This window comes from Odocoileus virginianus, chromosome 1 (genome assembly GCF_023699985.2).
Source record: "Odocoileus virginianus isolate 20LAN1187 ecotype Illinois chromosome 1, Ovbor_1.2, whole genome shotgun sequence".
NCBI lineage: Eukaryota > Metazoa > Chordata > Mammalia > Artiodactyla > Cervidae > Odocoileus > Odocoileus virginianus.
Window position 1 is genome coordinate 89,365,118 of NC_069674.1, and position 20,893 is coordinate 89,386,010.

General features: G+C 36.1%; 1 protein-coding gene across 8 annotated transcripts in view; it reads left to right on the forward strand.

Annotated features, from left to right (window-relative positions):
* Positions 1-20,893, forward strand: part of DGKB (diacylglycerol kinase beta) — an 824,229-nt gene that overhangs the window by 51,516 nt on the left and 751,820 nt on the right. For all 8 annotated transcript variants that reach the window (XM_070470763.1, XM_070470758.1, XM_070470752.1 and 5 more), the window contains exon 2: positions 14,460-14,718. In XM_070470763.1, the coding sequence (XP_070326864.1) occupies positions 14,649-14,718 (70 nt within the window). In that variant the 5' untranslated portion in view covers positions 14,460-14,648. The remainder of the gene's footprint in view (positions 1-14,459; positions 14,719-20,893) is intronic.

Sequence of the window (20,893 nt, forward strand, 5' to 3'; positions counted from 1 at the left end):
TGCTTTAGCTATTTAGTGTCTTTTGTGTTTCCACAAACATTTAAATTTTTTTTTCTAGTTCTATGAAAAATGCCATTGGTAATTTGGGATTGCATTGAATCCATAGATTGCCTTTGGTAATATGGTCATTTTAAGGATTAATTCTTTAATCCAAGAACATTGTGTATCTTTCCATCTGTTTGAGTTTGCTTTAATTTCTTTCATAGTTTTCTTTTCCCTCCTTAGGTAGATTTATTCCAAGTTATTTTATTCTTTTTTGATGCAATGTATTGACACAATGAATACTTTTGCTCCACAGGGCAGTAAAAATGAATGAATCAGAGCTATACATTCACACACACACACACACATATATATATTATATATGTATGTATGTAGATACTTATTTATTGAAGAATTGAATGAAAACTGCAAGTTATAGAAAGTGTTATACAAAGTATATAAAGTGACAAAACATACAAAATGATACTATATTGTGTTTATTTATACATACACTCACACACACATGCATATATATATATATGTTACAGACATAGTAAAGAATAAAAGGAGCTAGAAATGATAAATAGTGGTGTTAACATCTGAACTTTAGAAGATGTGAGTGAGTTTGTATGCATAAAAAAATGTACGCTTACCAGTTGAAAAACATATCAGTTGTAACTAAGAACTTTTATATTTGTATTTCAATGAGAAGCTTTTTTCAAAGGACACCTGGGGATCCATGTGTTATATTCCAAGCAGACAGTTTTTAAAATTTAATCTGGAATTTTTCTGTTCTTAGAAATAAGCCTCAGGAGGCTGATAAGGCAAAGTTTATTCCTTGAAAGTTGTTCAGTTTTAAGTTCCCTTATAAAAAGTATCTTGAATATTATGAGATTTCATATTTGACTATGGTATTATTTCTATCATTAAAATAGATGGAAATTCAAAAATTCAATTGTACTATAGGTTTAGGAAAAATTTAATTACTAGTATTTATTGCATCATCTAAATTGACACTAAATGTCATAGTATAACTACAAAATGATATTTTTATATATTGTCTTCTGCATGTTTTACATTATATTTTGTGTTTTTATTACTTTTGCCCTATTCTCAGGGTAAACAAATATCTTCTAAAGTACGCATGAGCTATTCTTCAGAAGAATAGAGTTTTATCAAAAGTCATTCGCAATCAAAATAGAGTGTTAATATTTAGAAATTAAAATGAGAACAATGAATTGAGTATAGAAAGAATCTGGTCTTTCCAAAAAAGTGTATTCAAAAATGCTTTTGGTAAATAGATCTGAGACTAGAAGTGTTTAATCACTTATAACTCAGGAAAGCAACACGCTCAATCAGTCTCTAACAAAACGGGTACATGTATTTTATGTGTGTGTGCTTGTGTGAGTGTATGAGAGTCAGCTATGTCTGCTGATTAATGGAAATACACATTTACAGAATCAAATGTTCAGTTCTTCATCCTTGTCCAGTATGTCGTAGACACAATTGTAACAAACATCTCAAGATTAAAAGTATATGCCTTAAGTGGAAAGGATATACATCTTGCCTCTGAAAGAACTTTGAAGACAGAATCAGTTAGTTGGAAAGAGTTCTCATGGGTGATTTAGGCTCTCCTTGAATTTACAAGTGCTGCTAAATTTAGGCCATTCTAACCAGGAGAGGCTGGGGTGTGCTATTTCTCTGCTGATCTCCAAACAGCTGCTGCTGTTCCTCAATCTTTTTTGAGCTAGACCTGATTTAAAATATTACAACCTCGTTTCACGACTTGAATTCTTCTCAGAAAGAGTAATTTAATTTCAGTATCTTTTTAAAGAAACCTATTGTGCATTATACTCTTTGTCATATGGTTCAGTTCGTCTCTGTTTCTGGTTTCTGAAGGATGTCCTACAGGCTGTCTGGAATGCATTACCCTGCAGCACGCTTCTCCTGAGGAATTACTCCACAATTTTAGAATAATTCCAGAACTGGAACAATTTTTTTATGTATATTTCTTTGGTTATAGAAATGTTCACTTTTTCCCCCTTTTTTCCCTTCAGGACAATTAACATATGCCTGATTTCATTAGATGATTTGTTCTTTTGTAATTCTGAGGACAAACTTCTGCAGGCTAAGAGTAAATGCTTAACTTGTAAAAAAAAAAAAAAAGTCCTTCTTTCCATTCACTTATTCAGTGTAGTAAATATGGTGCCTTCCACAACATATTTAATACCCCCCAAGAGTATTTATATTATCATTTTACCCAAGATAAGGGATAAAGAAGTTAAATATTGTTCAAAGTAACAGTTTTAGGGCAAATATGGCTTTGAGGTTACCATGCTAAAATTGTGTTATCTTAGCCAGTTCAGAGTTTATGATTGACTTCTATATGCTTAATGATACAAATTGGACATTATTCTATAGATAATAAAAGAACCATTAAAGGATGTCAGAAGTTAGATCAGAGGTCAGAGCCACAAATGCTGATGGGTTCTTAGAAAGGGTAACCTGACTGCAGTGCTGATAATAGAATAAAGAGGGCTGAGGTCAAATGAATGAGGGAAGATGTCATATAGATATTTTGTAATGCAGTGACCAGAGGGATGGAGACAATGTATGTTTTGCTTATAGAATGTCATGTGAAATTTAAACTAAACACCATTTTTTTACGTAAATTTTAGGGAAAATAGTTACATTCAAAAAATGTCCAAGCTCACTTCTAAAAGTTTCTGTAGTTTATGGTAAAAAAAAAAAATATCACTAATCTTGAACACTTGGTAATTTTAAAAGATGTTTTATATTCTGTTGCTGATATCTACCTGTGTGTCCGTAAAGTGAATACAGCTCTGTGTTTTTATACTGTGGATTTACTGCAAGCATTACTTGTTCCTCAGAGCAAACATCAAATTTAATTTGGTAAAAAGGTCCCTGGTGTACTTCAATAATGATTTTCCTTAGGCAGTTGTGTACTGTAACTTGAAGTTGAATAACATCTTTAGAGTTGATTATTTTCAAGGGATTAAAGGTTTGAAAGATATTAGTTCTTCAATCATCAATTTACAGGAAGTGCCTGAGACTGAATTTATTATTTTTTTAATTAATAGAAGAAGATTATAAGCACATGCATTCTTAATTCAATACAAAATCTGAATGTATTATATTGGAGGCTCTTCAGGAAAGGAGTTAATATTTGGAGAATTATTTTTAGTGAATTTCTGCTTTCTTAAGCTAGATGTGGAAAACAGTAAAGAAACATTTATCAGTTTACCATAATCAGCATTCTAGGTACTGTTTCTGTTGAAGAAGTCCCAGGTCAAATAGATTGAAAAAGCAATTTAATGGCATTCTTCCTTAATCAGTGTTCCATCCTGGAGGTGGAAGGAAAGGGTTATCCTTTTTCCTTTTCATTTTCTCCTCTTTATTTGGGCTTAAATTTATACTTGGAAAATCTTTATAGGAGACAAACAAGCCTTGTTTCCTGTCAAGATATAACACCAACAGATAACTGGCATATGAAATGTATCTTTTTTTTTCTGGGTTCATGATCTTTGCTGTTGTGTAATATATCCTGCTAGGTTTTGATTTTTTGTTCAAGACTCTCAGTCTGTGAGCAATCCATCACTGTAAAGTCCAAAGTTAGAAGAAAACCCACATTAAATATTTATATTCCACTCCCAAAGGCTCTATTCCTCCCTTCAGAGGGAGGTAGAAAATACTTGGCCATATGAACTTGGCTGTGTAATGTAAGGATAGTAAATTAACAGCTAAACACTCATAGACTCACATATATTTTGCACATTTGAACATCTGTGAAAATGTAATCAACATCACCATATAAAATGATATTTTTTGTACTTTGTGTGTGTGTCAAATATTGCTTCAAGTCGCTTGTTCATTTCACTGCCCCATAACAAACCACAAAATACTCTATGCTTTAAAACAACCATTTATTGCACTCATGGACTCAGTGGGTCAGGCTTTTAGAATGGGCTTAATGGGTTCACTTGTTTTTTTCTTTTCCCACTCTCTTTGGTGCCTCTTCTGGGGAAACTGCCAGCTTGGAGAAGGGGACCGCTTGATAACTTGGGGTGGGATCATCCACAGGTGTCTTCACTCACATACTTGGGAGTGATTCTGGATGTTGACCAAGACTTCCCTAGACTGTTGACTGGTGCACCTACACATGATATCTCCAAGGGGTCCCTTCACATGACTACTTCAGGATTTCTTCTAGAGCATCATAGAGCATCACTTCCACTGTAATCTACTGGCTAAAAAACAGTTGTAAATGTACTTACAATTACACAAGGAGGAAACAGATAGCACCAGTTGGAAAGATATATAGCAGAGTTTTAGAAGGGCATTTATGCTCAATATTTCACATTGAGAAAGGTTGTACCCAGTGCATGATCATCATTTCTCCTTACCTTCTATTCTCTCTCCTAAGAGGTATCCTCCTTGAAACTATGTGTGAAAGGAAAAAGAAAATTCATATAAAGTAATTTTCTTAAGAAGAATAAAATAGGTTAAAAACCAGGACTACAAAATGCAGACTATTAATACAAAGCTTGATTTATTTCCCTGTTTTACATCATCAAAGATTTCCCTTGAAAGTGTTGGCAGAGTTAAAAATTAACACAATTATGAGTCTTTTATTAAGACACCCACACAATCTTCTGAAAGGTTTGTAGACTTCTAATCTGGTTCCTGCATATGCATACTGTGTATATGTATGAATTAAATACTATAGATATATCTTAGATTCTTACTTACAAAAGCAAGGAGAAAGGAACCGCTATTGAGAATCTTTTATTTTTTATGCACCGAGCACATGTTATTTCATTAATAATACCTGTGGGAGGTGCATGGTATTATCTTTTTTTCATGAAAAAGGAATTAAAGCTCAGATAGATTAATTGAATTGCTTTACCTCAGGAAGACAACTCCAAACTTGAATGGGGATACAGAGCTATCAGATTCAGAAGTGGTAGGTTAAGAATATATTAAGAACTAATCAATTAAAATCAGGCTGTTATAATTTTAAATTAATGAAAAGCAATGTCCCATTAGCTTTTAACTCTGCCTGTTGTTTATACTACATACCTTTAGTGAGTTCAGTTTACCTCATTGGTGTATAATTGTTTTCAATCATACAGTGTTACTTTCCTCTTCCTTTTTCATTGCCTAACTAATCTCTCAGCTAATAATAGATATATAGAGATATAAGATATAAGAATTGAGAAAACCAAAATCGTCAATCAGAAGTCTTCCATTTTATCAGCATCAAATCTATAAAACCACTTGTATCTATACACATTGGTAAGATTAATTTTGGTCCTCATGTAATGAATGGAACTTATCTTCTGCTGCTATTGTGGACTTTTAAAGTCCTTTATGAAAGGACTTTGAAACCCCAGTCAGTTGCTCTCTTTCCTGAAGTCTGAATCACTCTTACTATAAATTCTTCTCTTCAATTTACAAGTTTTTTCCCAGGAAGTCCTACAAACAAATGAAATCCATTCGTTGCACATTCTTCTTTCCTCTCCATAGCTCCTTTGGGCTCTCCATTCATCCCCACAATCACACTTCTCAAGCAGTTGATGATATTCAGTCTTCCCAAATTCAGTTCTACTATGCAACCCATTTCAGTCTGGCATAGTCAGCTTCAGAGAAACTGCTTTGCTGAAGTCACTAGAGACCAGCATATTGCCATTGCATATTTCAGTTCTCTTATTTAACTGCTTAGCAACTTTTGAAAAGTGCCTTTCTTTCTTGTCCTTAAAGATTCTTTTCTTCCCCTTCTGTAGTTGGTTTAACACCATAGTCTTTTTGCCCCCAGTGTTTTTCTACTTGTAATCACTAATTTGAAAATGCCCTAAAGGTTTGTCTGGGCCCACTTCCTCATTGCACACCCTGCGCTGATGTGCTTGATATTTCATATCTGTCCCTTCAGATTCCCTACTTATCCTCCTCCCATTTGGGTTGGTGACTCATGGGGCGATTTCATATAGACTGCACCAATGGCTGTCTTTGCCCTGTGGCTTATGATTGGGTTTGGTCAGTGTGAGGCAAGGAAAGATACTGGAGAGTTGAAAGAGAAGTTATTGCCCATCTCCTCCCCAACTAAAGCATTGAAAGGGAGGTACATTCTAGTATCCTACTATTCAAGTCTATGGCTCTTATCAGGATCTTGTATACTCTGAGGTTTCTTAGCTGCAACATCTCTAGTCCCTTTGGGCTTAGGGTCAGTAAGTTCCCAGTTTTTGCTAGAGCAGGATACAGCACCAGCCTCTAATAGCTTTTCTAATCTCTGTCCACACTTCCTAAATAATCCTTTTATTAAACTCCGACTTATTCATTTTAATGGTATCTTCTGTTTCCTATTGGGATTCTGACACATGGGATCCTTCACCAGAAAACAAAGACTGAGATGGAGTTACAGAAACAAAGGCTTATCAGGAAATTATTCCTGTGAAAGATAAAAAAGAAGAAATGAAAGATAAGGCAGAAAGAGTCTTCAGACAACAATCAAATACCTGAGAAAAGAAGGAAGGTGGAAGAGGCAGCATTGATTATGAATAGCATCAGATTATAATGCAGACAGGCCAGTCTCAGCCAGTCCATTGGGGAGTTTTGGAGCAAATATGGATCTTTAAAGGATTCCCCCATTGGACAAAAGTGACATGACCTTCATACATCCGACATCTTTCATCATTAACCTCTACCTCTAAAGAATGTGACTTTGATTCAAAAGTTACATGTATTCTGAAGAAAAAAGAACTCAAAACTGTCAGCTAACTGAATCCTTTGCAGCTGAATGCAAGTTCTTTCTTGAAGGTAGAGCTTAGTAGCACAGCTTTATGGTCATATCAGGGAAACTGTATTTCCATATCTTCACATATTGTCTGTATCAGACAATTCTCAATATCATGCCTCTGTATTTCTTTTATTAGTTCTAGGCTTATCTCACTATCTACTAATCCTTTAAATCTAGAGTTCTCTTCACAAATTTGCTACATCCCAAAGCAAATACACTGATTTTACTCTTCTTACTCTTGATAGTGCTCTAGTATTTAGAAACTTTAAACTCCAGCCTTATGTTGTTGTTGTTGAATTGCTAACTCATGTCTGACACTTTGCGACCCCATGGACTGTAGCCTGCCAGGCTCCTCTGTCCAAGGGATTTCTCAGGCAAGAATAACTGGAATGGGTTGCTATTTCCTTCTCCGTGTCATCTTCCTGCCCCGGGGGTTGAACCCTTGTCTCCTGCAGTGCTTGATGGGTCCTTTACCACTGGGTCACCAGAGAAGCCCTCTGTACACTGTGCTCAAGCCAAAACTGTAGGAGTCACTCCTGACTCCCTCATCCTGCACAGGGTGTATCCTGTTCATTATCAGATCTGACTCCAGAATGTATCTTGAATTTGGCTTTTTACCTTCATCTCTACTATGACTTTCCTACTTAAAGCCACTACCAGCTCTCATCCAGTTACTGGAATAGCCCTCTGTTTTGGCCTTCCCACTTCCATTTGTGTTATCTTCCAATTCATTGAAGAAAAAAAAAAAAACTTTCTAAGATATATGGGGAATATGTTTGTCTCCTTCTCAAAAGATGTCAGGGACTTCGTAATTTGCTGCTGCTGCTGCTAAGTCGCTTCAGTCGTGTCCGACTTTGTGTGACCCCACAGACGGCAGCCCACCAGGCTCCCCCGTCCCTGGGATTCTCCAGGGGAGAACGCTGGAGTGAGCTGCCATTTCCTTCTCCAATGCATGAAAGTGAAAAATGAAAGTGAAGTCTCTCAGTCGTGTCCAACTTGTAGTGGCCCCATGGACTGCAGCCTACCAGGCTCCTCCATCCGTGGGATTTTCCGGGCAAGAGCACTGGAGTGGGTTGCCATTGCCTTCATAATTTACTTGAGCTAAATCCTCAACATGGCCCCTAAGAAAGTTCATGTTGTGGCTTTTACCTGTTTCTGTGGTCTAATCACATGCCTCTTTCCTGCTTCCTCATCAGGCTTCAGTCATACTTGCCTTCTCTGGAGGTCTTCTCATATTTATATTCTTTTGTTTTGTGTTTGTTTCTTCACTTCCAGGTTCTGCTCAAAATGTTTTTCTTCTCACTCAAGTTTATAACTATTACTCAACTTTTATGATTTAATTTAAATAAAACTTCTCTGTGTATTCCGCTTTGAAACTCTCAGTCTAAATCAGGGCTCTTTCATAGACTTCCATTACCTGTATCTCATAACTTACTCACAGTTTGGGGTGGTGGTAAAGAATCCTCCTGCCAATGCAGGAGACACAGGAGATGTGGGTTTGATCCCTGGGTTGGGAAGATCTCCTAGAGGAGGAAATGGCAACCCACTCCGGTATTCTTGCCTGGGAAATCCCATGGACAGAGGAGCCTGGCGGACTACAGTCAATGGGGTGGTGAAGAGTTAGACGTAACGGAGAGGCCGAGCACACACATTGCAGCTTATAATTATTTATTTGAGTGGTTGGTTTGCTGCATGTGGATCTTTCAACCAAACAAGATCCAGGAACTGTCTTACAACTGCATCATGAGCATTTGGCTCAGTGCCTATCATGTTACTGGGTCTCAATGTACACTTCTTGTCATAGATACATGAACAAATAATTATAAACCAAGTGATAACTTTAGTATACCACTTAATTTCATCCTATTTTAATTTCAGAAATTGTATGATTGATATTTTGGCTCTCATCCTTTTTCAATCCTATGATTTTTCCATGGGTTATCTTATTTTGGGGGATTTATGACCCTTGAATCCCAGTAAATATTTTCAGTCATCAGAATTCATGTACATGGAGTCTTCCGTGTGCCTTAGCGTGTATTAACATTATTCAGTGATTGGAGTCATTACACACTGACTTTGAATAATTATTTAGAAATCTACATTTAATATGAGTAATATACATCCAGCTAATCGGATCCATTTATCTAGATGTTGTTATTGTTGTTTAGTCACTAAGTTTTGTCTGATTCTTTTTGTGACTCCATGGACTGTAGCCAGTATGTTCCTCTGTCCATAGGATTTTCCAGGCAAGAATACTGGGGTGGGTTGCCATTTCCTTCTCCAGGGGATCTTCCTGACACAGGGATTGAATCCGCATGGCTCAGAGGATTCTTTACTCCTGAGCCACCAGGGAAGCCCCTTATCTAGACATTGCTTGTGCCTTATTCCTGAAGAGATTGATTTCCTTTCCTAATTCTGGGGAAATGTTTTAATTCAGGTACAACAGGCTAAAGAGTCTTCTCCAACTCCTCCATTGTGTATTTCCTACCATCAACTAAGCAAAGCAGCACATCCATTAACTAGTTGAGAATGCATTCCAACAGCCAGCAGAGTGGATTCTTCCTGACTTTCATTTTATGTGCCCAAAGAAAACCCCATGCAGGAAAACAGGAAGTCTGTTGAAAGCATCATAAGAAATCTCAGCTGAATACTGTTATTTTCTTTGTATACATTTATAAAGAGGCAGAGACTATAAGGAAATGTTGCCATCATTCCCATCTGCTTCTGAGGCATAGCTATGCCTCTTGCAACATTTTTCTTTACAGACTTATGATACATTATTTCAACTAGTTTAAAATATTTGCTTAGGAAATATGATATGTTAGTTCAACTAGTTTAAAACATTTGATTAGGAAAACCGTCTTCATTTTTACCCCACCCTTACTTATTTTCTTATTTGGCTGCGTATGTGAGAGCTTGAAATAACCAGAATTGTGAAAATCAAAAGGCTTCCATTAGGAGAAGAATCAGAAGGAGAACTTCTATTCAGATCATACTGGTGTTGGAATTAACCAGATCAAAGAACCAGAGAACTTGAGTCCTTCAGGGATGTCATTACCCTTTAAATACCTCTTGCTAAAATGCAAATGGATTAGATCAATTCAGAAATCCTGTCCTTGATACAAAAAGTGCAGACCAAAGGTGACAAGATAATGCTAAATAAGGAAAAGCTATGTAGTGTTTTTGTTAAATATCTAGATGTAATTTATGTATTGTCCTGATGCTCCTGTGTAAGTGTTATTATATATTGCTTAACTGACAGCTCAATTATGGCATCCCTTGGAAATGCTCATTTATACGAAGTCAGTTGTATTTAACAACCAAATATAGAACCTATGTGAAGTAAAGCTTTTTTTTTTTTAATTGTAAAAGCTTTGTATCTCTAAGCACAACTTAGTTTGTTTGTGTCCAGTCAGTTGAAGGCAGGGAAGGTGGCTTTAGGGAAAGTGAAACCTTTAGTGACTTCTGTTCCTGATGCCTTCTTTTTGAGCCATTTTTTCTTTATCAATTTCAGGGTCTCCTTTTAATGGCCCTATCCTTGCTTTTCATTATGGAAAAAAGCATTTAAGTGAATTCATTCTATAAATATTTACATATCCTAAGCACTCTTCTAAGCCCACTGAACCAGCTGTGAACAGATAAAACTCCATGCCTTCATGGAACTTCTATCTTAGAGCACATGAGAGGATGGTGACTCAAAATCTAATAAATATGGTTCAGATGAAAGGCAAGTTCAACAAGTATTTTTAGTTATTTTAATTGTAGCTCAGCTGCTAAAGAATCCACCTGCAATGCAGGAGACCCTGGTTTGATTTCTGGGTCGGGAAGATCCCCTGGAGAAGGGATAGGCTACCCACTCCAGTATTCTTGGGCTTTCCTGGTGGTTCAGCTGGTAAAGAATCGCCTGCAGTGCGGGAGACCTGGGTTTGATCTCTGGGTAGGGAAGATCCCCTCGAGAAGGGAATAGCTACTCACTCCAGTATTCTGGCCTGGAGAATTCCATGGACTGTGTAGTCCATGGGTTTGAAAAGAGTTGGACATGTCCCTTTTTGATAATAAACAAATTTGATATGAACATTTGATGATAAGATGTTGTATTCCAAACAAAAGTGTAATGGAGGGGTGGTGTGTATGAATGTTCAAGTGTAAATTGAATGACCAGGTGAGACTTTACTGAGAAAACATAACTTGTGTAAAGATCTGAAGAATGTTAGTTAATCAGTCTTTTTAAACATTTAAAAAATAAATGTTTATTGGTGTATAGTTGCTCTACAATTTGTGTCAGTAGTTTCTGCTGTTTCAGCAAAGTGAATCAGCTGTGTATATACATATATTCCCCATTTTTGGAGTTTGTTCCTATTTAGGTCACCACAAGCATTAAATAGAGTTCCCTGTGCTATACAGTAGGTTCTCATTAGTGATCTATTTTATATGTAGGTGATTTATCTTATACATATTATCAATAGTGTGTATATACATGTCAATCCCAATTCATCCCACGACCCCACTTCCCCACTTGGTGTCCATACATTTATTTTCTATATCTGTGTCTCTATTTCTGCTTTTTACATAGATTATCTGTACCATTTTTCTAGATTCCACATATATGTGTTAATATATGATGTTTGTATTTCTCTTTCTGACTTATTTCACTCTGCATGACAGTCTAAACACGTCATTTTAAATTTGAGTTTCTTATACCAAATTATCTGAGGAATTTTAGTAAATTTCAGAGCAGGTATCCAGGTGGAAACCTGTAGTTAATTAATAAATTGTTATTGTAATTTTAATTAGCTTGTTGGTAATTTATCAGACAGACCTCTGGAATCATGTCAGTTCATGAATACCCATGGACAGGCCATGTTAAGGAAAGTAGAGAGACCAGGGGAGTGGGTTAAGAAGCTATCACAATCTGAGTGAATGAGAAACTAAATGAAGACATTGACATTTTTCCAAAATGACATTTTCCCAATGTAATCAGGATTCTTGCCTTTCCTGTATTTCTTTTTGTTCCTTGTTACCTTCAGAATAGTGCCCCAACCTCTTTATTTAGCATTGAAATTCTGTAAAATCTGGCCTCTTATTTCTCTAAGAGGTTTGTCTGCATTTCAGTAAAACTTGATTTACATAAATAGCTGGTGAGCCAGTATTTTCTGTAATCAGTTGTTTGCCTAGCCTTGGTCTACTTTATGAGACTTCCATTCTTAGCATATGGCTTCCATTCTAAAAGTTATCTCACTAGAATAAGAAACTGCTGAATTTGTAGCTAATGTGTCAACATTCCAGGTAGGAAGTTGGAGGCAGAGAGAAGAGATTAAAAGAGCACTTTCCAGCTCTTCCATCAAATAGAACCTTCCTATATATCTCATCCAACATCTGCCACATCTCACTGACCACTTCTTCATGCAAAGAACCCAAGGAATCTTTGGGTGGATGTATTTTCATTTAATAAAATTAGGTTTCTTGTTACCAACAAAGCAAGAAAGAATGGGTATTGTGTGGCTTTCTCGCAGTCTCTGTCCTGTCTGTCAGATTCCTAACAGGTGGGTCAATTTCTTCATTTGCCAAAATGGGAGACTGTTAGTGCCTCACAGAGTTCTTTGGTAAAGATTGAATAATCCAACACATAAATGCTGTCAGGAGAATGTCCTGCATACTGTAAGCTATTAGTAAAACTGACATATTGCTGAACTTGCCTTATTTTCATCTTTTGTGTGTTTCTTTGTTATATTTCTGGTGTCTGGAATGCTTTCAAGCACACAAGAGATTGATAAACATTTTTTGGAATGAATTAATGAACTGCCATTATCATCAGTTGAGGCTTTTAGGTTGTAGGTAACAGAAACTGATTCTGGCCCGCTTATTTGTTATTAAAATAATGATACCTTTAGAAGTGACAGGATACCTAGAGCGTCAGGCTCAAACAGGGACAGGTATCCTCATTATTGCTGTAATCATTGAGACCAGAGCTATTTTCATGCTGTTCTTGCATAAGTCCATTCAACAGTAAAAGCCCCATGAGATGGAGTCTGATGATCAAAATGTTACTGAATCATCTGTCTCCCTCTGGATACAACAGGGCACCTTATTTTACAGTCCCACCAAAATGGCATCTAACTGGAGAGAAGCAAAGAGTCAGGATGAAATCAATGTGAAGGATGAAATCAGCAGAAAGAAACTGGGTGGAAAGCGCAAAATTATCTATCACATAGTCTCATTCCTTTTAGTTTGTGTTGCTTCCACAATGTTATGGTTGTGATGTAAGAGCATGCTCTGGGAGAGAAAAAAAAAAGATCTAGCAATTTGGTCTCTGTTAATGCATGGGTATCTTCATTTTTTTTTTCCATTTAAAAGCAGACTGTCACCTTGTAAAACTAATTGCCGGAACCCTGAACATATGAGACCAACACAAAGAGATTTGTTGTTGTTGTTGTAGTTTTTTTTTAGGGTAAGATGACAGAATATGACAGTAAGGTTGTAGAGTTGATAGTGGAGAAGAGTAAAGAGATGTTGAAAAAAGATTAGGCATTAATGCCAAATACAGTTTCCATGCCTTTAGGTAATGACATCTATACTCTTAAGCCTTCCAGTGATTTAATTGCATAAACTAAGTAATTGTTTCTAAATAATGATTACAGCGCCAGTCTGGTGGGTCACTGAGCGATAGATTACTGTCTCTGATAAAAAGTTAAAGCCAGATGGTTTTTCATTTTGTTTGCTTTTATAGATGTTGCAGTGAATGGAGGGTCATGACAGCCTAGGGGTTTATTTTTAAGCGTGATTCACAGTAGTTCTATCTACTGTCGTTATGAAAGTCAGTCAGACATTTGAAATTGCTTTAGTTTGGTAAATGTTATTGGGAGTTTTAAATGGGATAATTAATTTTTCTTTTTTACCATTAGGAAAACAGTCAGTTTATGTGACTCCCATACTGATATGCATAATTGTAAATATACATGCTGTGGGCTTCCTCAGTGGTAGAGAATCTGCTTGTAGGGCAGGAGATGCAGGTTCTGTCCCTGAGTTGGGAAGATCCCTTGGAAGAGGAAATGATAACCCACCCTAGTACTCTTGCCAGGAAAATCCCATGGACAGAGGAGCCTGGCAGGGTACAGTCTATGGGGTCACAAAGGATCAGACAGAGTGACTGCACACACACACACACACACACACACACACACACACAAATATCTGTGCTACCATTCCAAACCATTGTTAGAAAATTAACAGACCAGCAGATTGTTTGTTTAGGTAACTTAGATCTTACTTAGCTTCATTTAAAAATTTGGGTTTAAACATAACAGTCATTTAGATATTTAAAAAACTGATCAGTTCAGATTGATAAAAATGGCACCTTTCTTTACTCTTGGAATATGGAGTTTATAAAGCTGAACAACATAAAAAACCTGCTTGTATGAAACTAGACCTTATAAAATTTTCTTCACACTTTGTATTTTTAATCATATTTCTTCTATGATTTGGCATTAGAAAATGTATTTTAAATGCCATTAAAGAGTGAGCAATGAAATATTGTTATGCAAAATAGAATAGCTTTGAAATATATTATTTAGGAATTAAAAATCTTTAGCATTCTATAACTTGTCAGTTTTTTTCTTCACTTAATAAAGCTAATCTTTCAATCTTTATGTTTTTCTTTCTACAGTGATTTAATACTTTATTGAAACTACAAACTCATATCCACAGCGGTCTCATGTTGACAGATTGCATAGTTTGAAAGCATGACATATTTTATAATGAAACTTGCCATGTGGAAACTTTGAAGCCTAAATTCTGCCAAAATCTGAATAAAGAATTCCTCACCTGGCATGTAAGAGATCTCCTGACCACCACCATGACAAACCAGGAAAAGTGGGCCCACCTCAGTCCCTCAGAATTTTCCCAGCTTCAGAAATATGCTGAGTGTAAGTATTCATATTGATATGATTTTACTTGGTATTTATTTTAAATGACATATTATATACCTACAAAAACAGATTATAGGTCCTGTTCAGCATCGGGATAAATGTCTTTTGTGTTTGCAAGTAAGTGGACTTGAAGCTACTTGTTTGGTGTGAGGAAAAGGAAAATCACTAAATCTAGAAGAAAAAGAACTGGATGTTAGATGCAAAACTGAACTTGGAAACCCTCTAGCTGTAATAGGTGTGACACAAAGGATAAAGCAGTTTGGGAAAATAGAGATTGGTGAGTCTGTAACCAAGAAGAAGGATCAGCAGAAGTAAGAGGAAAAGTGAGATTTTTTTCCCGTGTTTTTTAGCATAACATTTCTGTAAGACTGGGAATAGGGAGTCTTAGATACATTGTGGCCAATCCCACATGTATAAGAGGTTGTAAAATAAAAATAAAGAATAGAATAAGAGATTGTAAAAGAAAGAGAAGGTATTAGGGTGTGTGTGTTAATACAAAGATAAGCTATGATGATTTGCTTTATAGTGTGCAGTTTTAAAATATGATTGTCTTTACACATAAACAGCAGGATTGTATTTACTGTTTCTACCATGGATTTTCAAAAATATATATATTTCACAAATTGAGTTTCAACTGTAAATATGAGGGGACAGCTGTGTCAAGGTATTAGAGAAAATGAAGCAACTAAGAAAGCAGCAAAAGGTTGCTGGGAGCATGATGAGTAGAGAAAAACTAAGCAGAGAATGTCATAAGAATGGTGATTATGAGTGACTAAAATGCAAGAAATGGACAGTGAGAAAGAACCAATAGCACAGAGTAGTGAAGGAGGCAGAAGGTGGAGCAGCTGGCTGGAGATGCTTATGCCAAGAGTTGGGGTGTGTAGGAGAGAAGTGACAAGAATGAATTGAATGATGTTTTGAAGGAGAGGTGGAGAAAAGGATTAAACTCAAATGAGAGATCTTGAATAATAATAAGTAGATAGGTAAGTGAATAATAACACTCACATTTATGGGGTACATATTATAAGACAGGAACTGTCTTAGAATGTCTGTTTATCTGAAACGGCCAACAAATAGGTATTCCAGTCTTTCCAGCTGGAGGGCTGAAGTGTTCTGGGTAAGGTTTTGAGCGTGCTGGTGGGTATTTGCAAGGAAGATGCAAATTCCTTTAAGAACCTGTGAGTTTTCTCCATCAATAATGATTAAAAATAACAAAACAAAATAAACAGCGACTACCAAATTGGGAGGGAGAGGGCAAATAATTGATATCAAAATGTGGTCCCAGCTTCAAAAACTGTTTGGAGCCCCTGAAAGCATGGTTCATCTACTTCTCTTTAGTCCAGAATGGCTAAATTCTTGTCAGCATGTTTATACTCAGTAGTTTTGAAGTTGACTAAAAATTGATTTACCTATGTTTTCTAATTTTTATATGCTCTTTACTGTAAATATTTCTGAACATCTTTATGGAGCGTATTCTGCTTTGCATGGTGGGAAGTGCAGATATGCATTTTTGGAATTTACAGTTCAATGAAGGCTAGGAACTGATGGATAAATGACTCTAGATCTAGATAAAATATAATCTAAGGGCTACAAGCAAAGTTTAGGTATCTATAGGGTTACAGTGTACCACTTGAGATAGGGAGAAAGTGAAATCTTCATGAAAGAAGAATTTGAAATGAATTAAAAAAAAAAGACAAGGTACATGGAGAAAAATGATATATTTTAAAATAAAAATTTAGCATATATTTGAAAAAGTGACATGAGCCACATTTAGCTACAACACAAATTAAAGAAGTGAGTGAATTAAGGCTGTAAAAATGAGATGGAATTAAAATATACAATACACAACTTGAGTTAGACAGTGAAAAGTATTTGTAGGATGCTAAGGGTAGGTTGTTATGAACAGGACTATAGCCCAAGAATCTGAATTTGCAAATATGAAAATAGTATTTGAAACAGACTAAAATTATGGCAGTGAGCTACTGCAATAAACTAAAAATTTGAATGGAGAAAGATGATAATAAAAACATAGATTTAATATTATATCATTAAAACTAATGGAAGAGAATTTAGGAAATAATAAAATATGAGAATTGAGAGAGAAAGAAGCAGATTTCAGCTCTAAAAATTTGATTGGAAAGACAGGGGAGTTTGGTGACATAATTCCCTAAGTAAATTACACATAATGGTTTTGTTTAGGTTATGTTGAACTTAGCTGGACTTTTGAAATATATTTTCCAGTGCTCAGGTACCTACAGGAAACATACCTATGGAGGCACTAATATAAATTAGATAAATTATTGCCACAGCAGCTAAATTATTATTTAGAATAACTTTTGCTCAAATATTCAAATTTCATTTGAACTGATAAGTAGAATTTAATGCTAAAATATTAAATATATTATTGACCACTACTTTTACTTTATTGGCTAAGGAATATGGGAGTACATTTAATTACATCATTAAAATACTTCATTTTGTAATAAATTTGCAGAAATACCTATAACAGGTATAATAAAAATTGTCAAATGTAAAAGTTGTAACCTATTGAGGCAAAAACTAATGGGCATTCCATAAAATAGTGAGCAGTGACACAGTAAGTATAAGAACATTATTAAAACAGATTTTTTAAGAAGACAAGTTAACTGTAAAGGAAATAAATAGTGCTGATTCCATGATCATTAAACTTCTACTTTTTTTAAAATAACCTCGACAGCAATGAAAAGTGCTAGATTTAATCCTTAAAGTTTTCTGTATAATTAAAAAGCAAAGACCATTACAATTCGGATGTATCTTTGTGTAATAAATTGCCATTGTCAAAACATAAGTGGAAACAAACTTATTAGCCTGAAGATTATAAAAGGGATATCTTTACCATGCTATTCAGTACATGTCATCAGTTTATTTGCAGCCTTTAAGGATTAGATTTTTCATGCTGCAATGCAATGTTGGGAAAGTGACATTCTTCCATAGTCTATTGGAAAATGCTTTATTAGATTTTAATTGCTTTCTTGATTTTAATTGTTTTGTGACTTTCAATAAGAAATTGTTTACATATATTAAGTGACTCAATTTTTAAAAGTTATTAACTTAAGTCTATATTTGTAGCATGCCAAGGTTATATGTCCTGGAGAAGGAAATGGTAACCCACTCCAGTATTCTTGCCTGGAAAATCCCATGGACTGAGTGAGGATCCTGGTAGGCAACAGTACATGGGGTCGCAAAGAGTCGGACACGACTGAGCGACTTCACTTTTACTTAAGGTTATATGTGGTACATTTCAAACAAGTGTTTTATATGCTTTTGGGGAATGAAGGTGTGGTTGTCAATTTCTTAATTGAGATGAATGAATTCATGGAATTCTTACCCCCACGAAACCAAATCACTGTGTTAGTCATATAATACCATATAGATCTTTTCCTCAAGTCATCTGATTTTGAGTTCTCTCCATAATTGCCATAATGTATCATGTCTTACTTTGTTTGGGCTGCTAAAATGATATACCACAGACTGGGTAACTTATAAAGAATAGAAATTTATTTCTCATAGTTCTGGAGGTTGAAATTCTGAGATCGGGTTGCCTGCATGGATTCTGATAAAGGTCTTCTTTTGAGCTGCAAACTGTCAGCTTCTTGTATTCTCACATGGTTGAAAGAACAAGAGGAGCAGTCAGTTCTCCTGGGATTCTTATAAGGGCTCTAATCAGAGTTCTAGGTTCAGGACCTCAGGAGAAATTGTCATTTCCTCCTCCAGGGGAACTTCCTGACTAAGGGATTAAACTGGGGTTTCCTGCGTCTCCTGCAGAACAGGCAGGTTCTTTATGAGTGAGTCATCAGGGGAGCCCATTTACCTCCTAAAGTCCCCCCTCCCCCCATATTGCAAAATAGGATTCCAACATGCATTCGGGGAGACACAAATTTTAGTCCATTATACCCTGCAACTATACATGTTGTTTCAACTTCTAGGCTTTCCTCATAATTAATAGGGGAAAAATTAAATGATATTGGCATAGCATTCCTGGTTCAGCAGCTAGCACATCAAACAGTTTGTATTCAAGTCCGGGTCCCACCATAGTACAGCAAAGTACATAGTACTTTGACTTTCAAAGGTTATATAACATTTTTGTGTCCCAATTTTCATACTTCTAAAATGGGAAAAATAATAAATATGTCAAATGTTGTGAGTATTAAATTGAATGAGTTAATATATGTCAAGTAATGAGAACAGCGCCTTGTGAGTTGCAAGTAATGTAGCTGTTTACAATCATTATTTTCATAGAGAAGGAAGGACTGTTTTGTTGGCTGTTTGAACATATTGTTGATGATCAAGTTAAAAAGTGCCACATTTTGGAGCATGAAGAACCAATGACTTTTTTCTGCTACAGGACCAAATTTTTCTCACAAGGTAGAAGCTTCTGGTGCTGTTGGCAGCCTCCGATCTGTGTTGTCCCCACAAATCCTCAAGGCAGCTAATGCGAAGCCGGCTGTGGCCGCCTACAGCATGCTGAGCGCATGCTCCTGTTTAGGTTTTCAGACTGAGTCACTCCATGGGAAGCATTTCCATTGATATGTGGGAGAGGAGTATAATTTTCTCTCCTACTCTTTGTAAAAAGTCATCCAAACTGTTGTTGTAAGATGAAGGGCTCTCACTCCTGCCGTGTAGAGAATTGAGTTTATCAGATTATTAGCTTGTCAGTGCTTCCTGCTGTGGTTTCAAGACACCGCAAAGGGTTAAGAAATTCCAAATCTTTTCATGGATGAAAATATTTTCTATGTAAAATCTACACAGTATTTCCAAGTGATTCATTATCTGCCCACATATTGTCACTTAGGATTAGCTTTTTATTTGCTATATATAAAGAGTGTTATAGAGCATGTAAATTATTTTTGAGAAATACTATGTTATTACAGTGGGAACACTTCCGAACTTTCATAAATTTCATACTGTTTATAGCAGCTGGCATTGTAGAGAGTTGCAAAATTATATGATGAACTTGTTCTTTTCAATAAGGACCAGTATGCCTAATATTTGGACCTAGTGTACAATCTCTTCCATTGGAGAGAGGGATGCAGGATGACTTTGTGGAAAGAACACAGGCTTTGCAGGCAAACTAATGTTTGACGGCGTTGAACCTCTGCTCTATTTTCGACTTATTAGCCCTGGGATCTTAGGGAGGTTATATATACTACCTGTGCCTCAGCTTTCTCATCTGGAAAAGTGGAATTCCACCTCACAGTATGGTAGGATTTAATGAGAGAGTAGCCATCATCATCAATAATGGATTTTTAGTACCCTGTTCTAAATACAAGTATCGATTCATTTAATACAGTAAGCCTTAGAGGAGGCAGATGATCTCTTAGGAAGATTACTTGGCCCATTGATGTGGCACAATAAGTGATGACAAAGATCAAAACAGTAATAATTCATTTAGTGTTTCTTACAAAGATCACTTTGTTATTAAACAGGCTGTTAATCACGATTCACAAGTAGGAGAAGCTGGAATCCAGGATTCATCAGGTCCTCTATCTCCAATAGCCACAACCATCTCTCAAAGGGCTTTTGTGTACAGGACAGAGCTTCTAACTGTGGCTGTGGCTTTTGCCTCCAAATATACCTCTCTGCTCTCTGATTCTGCTTCATTGCATCATTCCATGATGCCCTGTCTTAAGTGGCGTCATTTTTCATCATCCTGCCCACGTGTCTTTCTCCTGTTTCTGTAACCTCCCTTAGTCTTCCTTATGAAAAACATGGGAGGGAGACGAGAGGAGAATAAAATCAGCACACAATTGTAATAATAATAATAATAAAAAAATTGGCGGAGTCCTTTTCCATCTTAAGTAGTTTTCCTCTCTCAAGAAACCCCACCCTCCAGCAGAATGATCTGTATCTTTGAGAGATCTTTTGTGCTTATCCATACCTGATGGTTTAGGAGGTGGAGAGAGAGACTAGACCTCCCCTGTGTATATTCAGTTTATTGGTAAACAAATTTAGATCACATATTAGCCCTCAATTCATCTCAGTGGGATGAGCTCTCTTACTTTTGTCCTTGGCTGTTTGTTACATTGACTCTATTTTGGGAGGCCAGGCCACTTAATGTTAATTACTCTCTTTGCCCAGACAGAAGAATAAATGGCTCAGAGTCAATTAGCATAGTGGCTGAAAACATAAAACT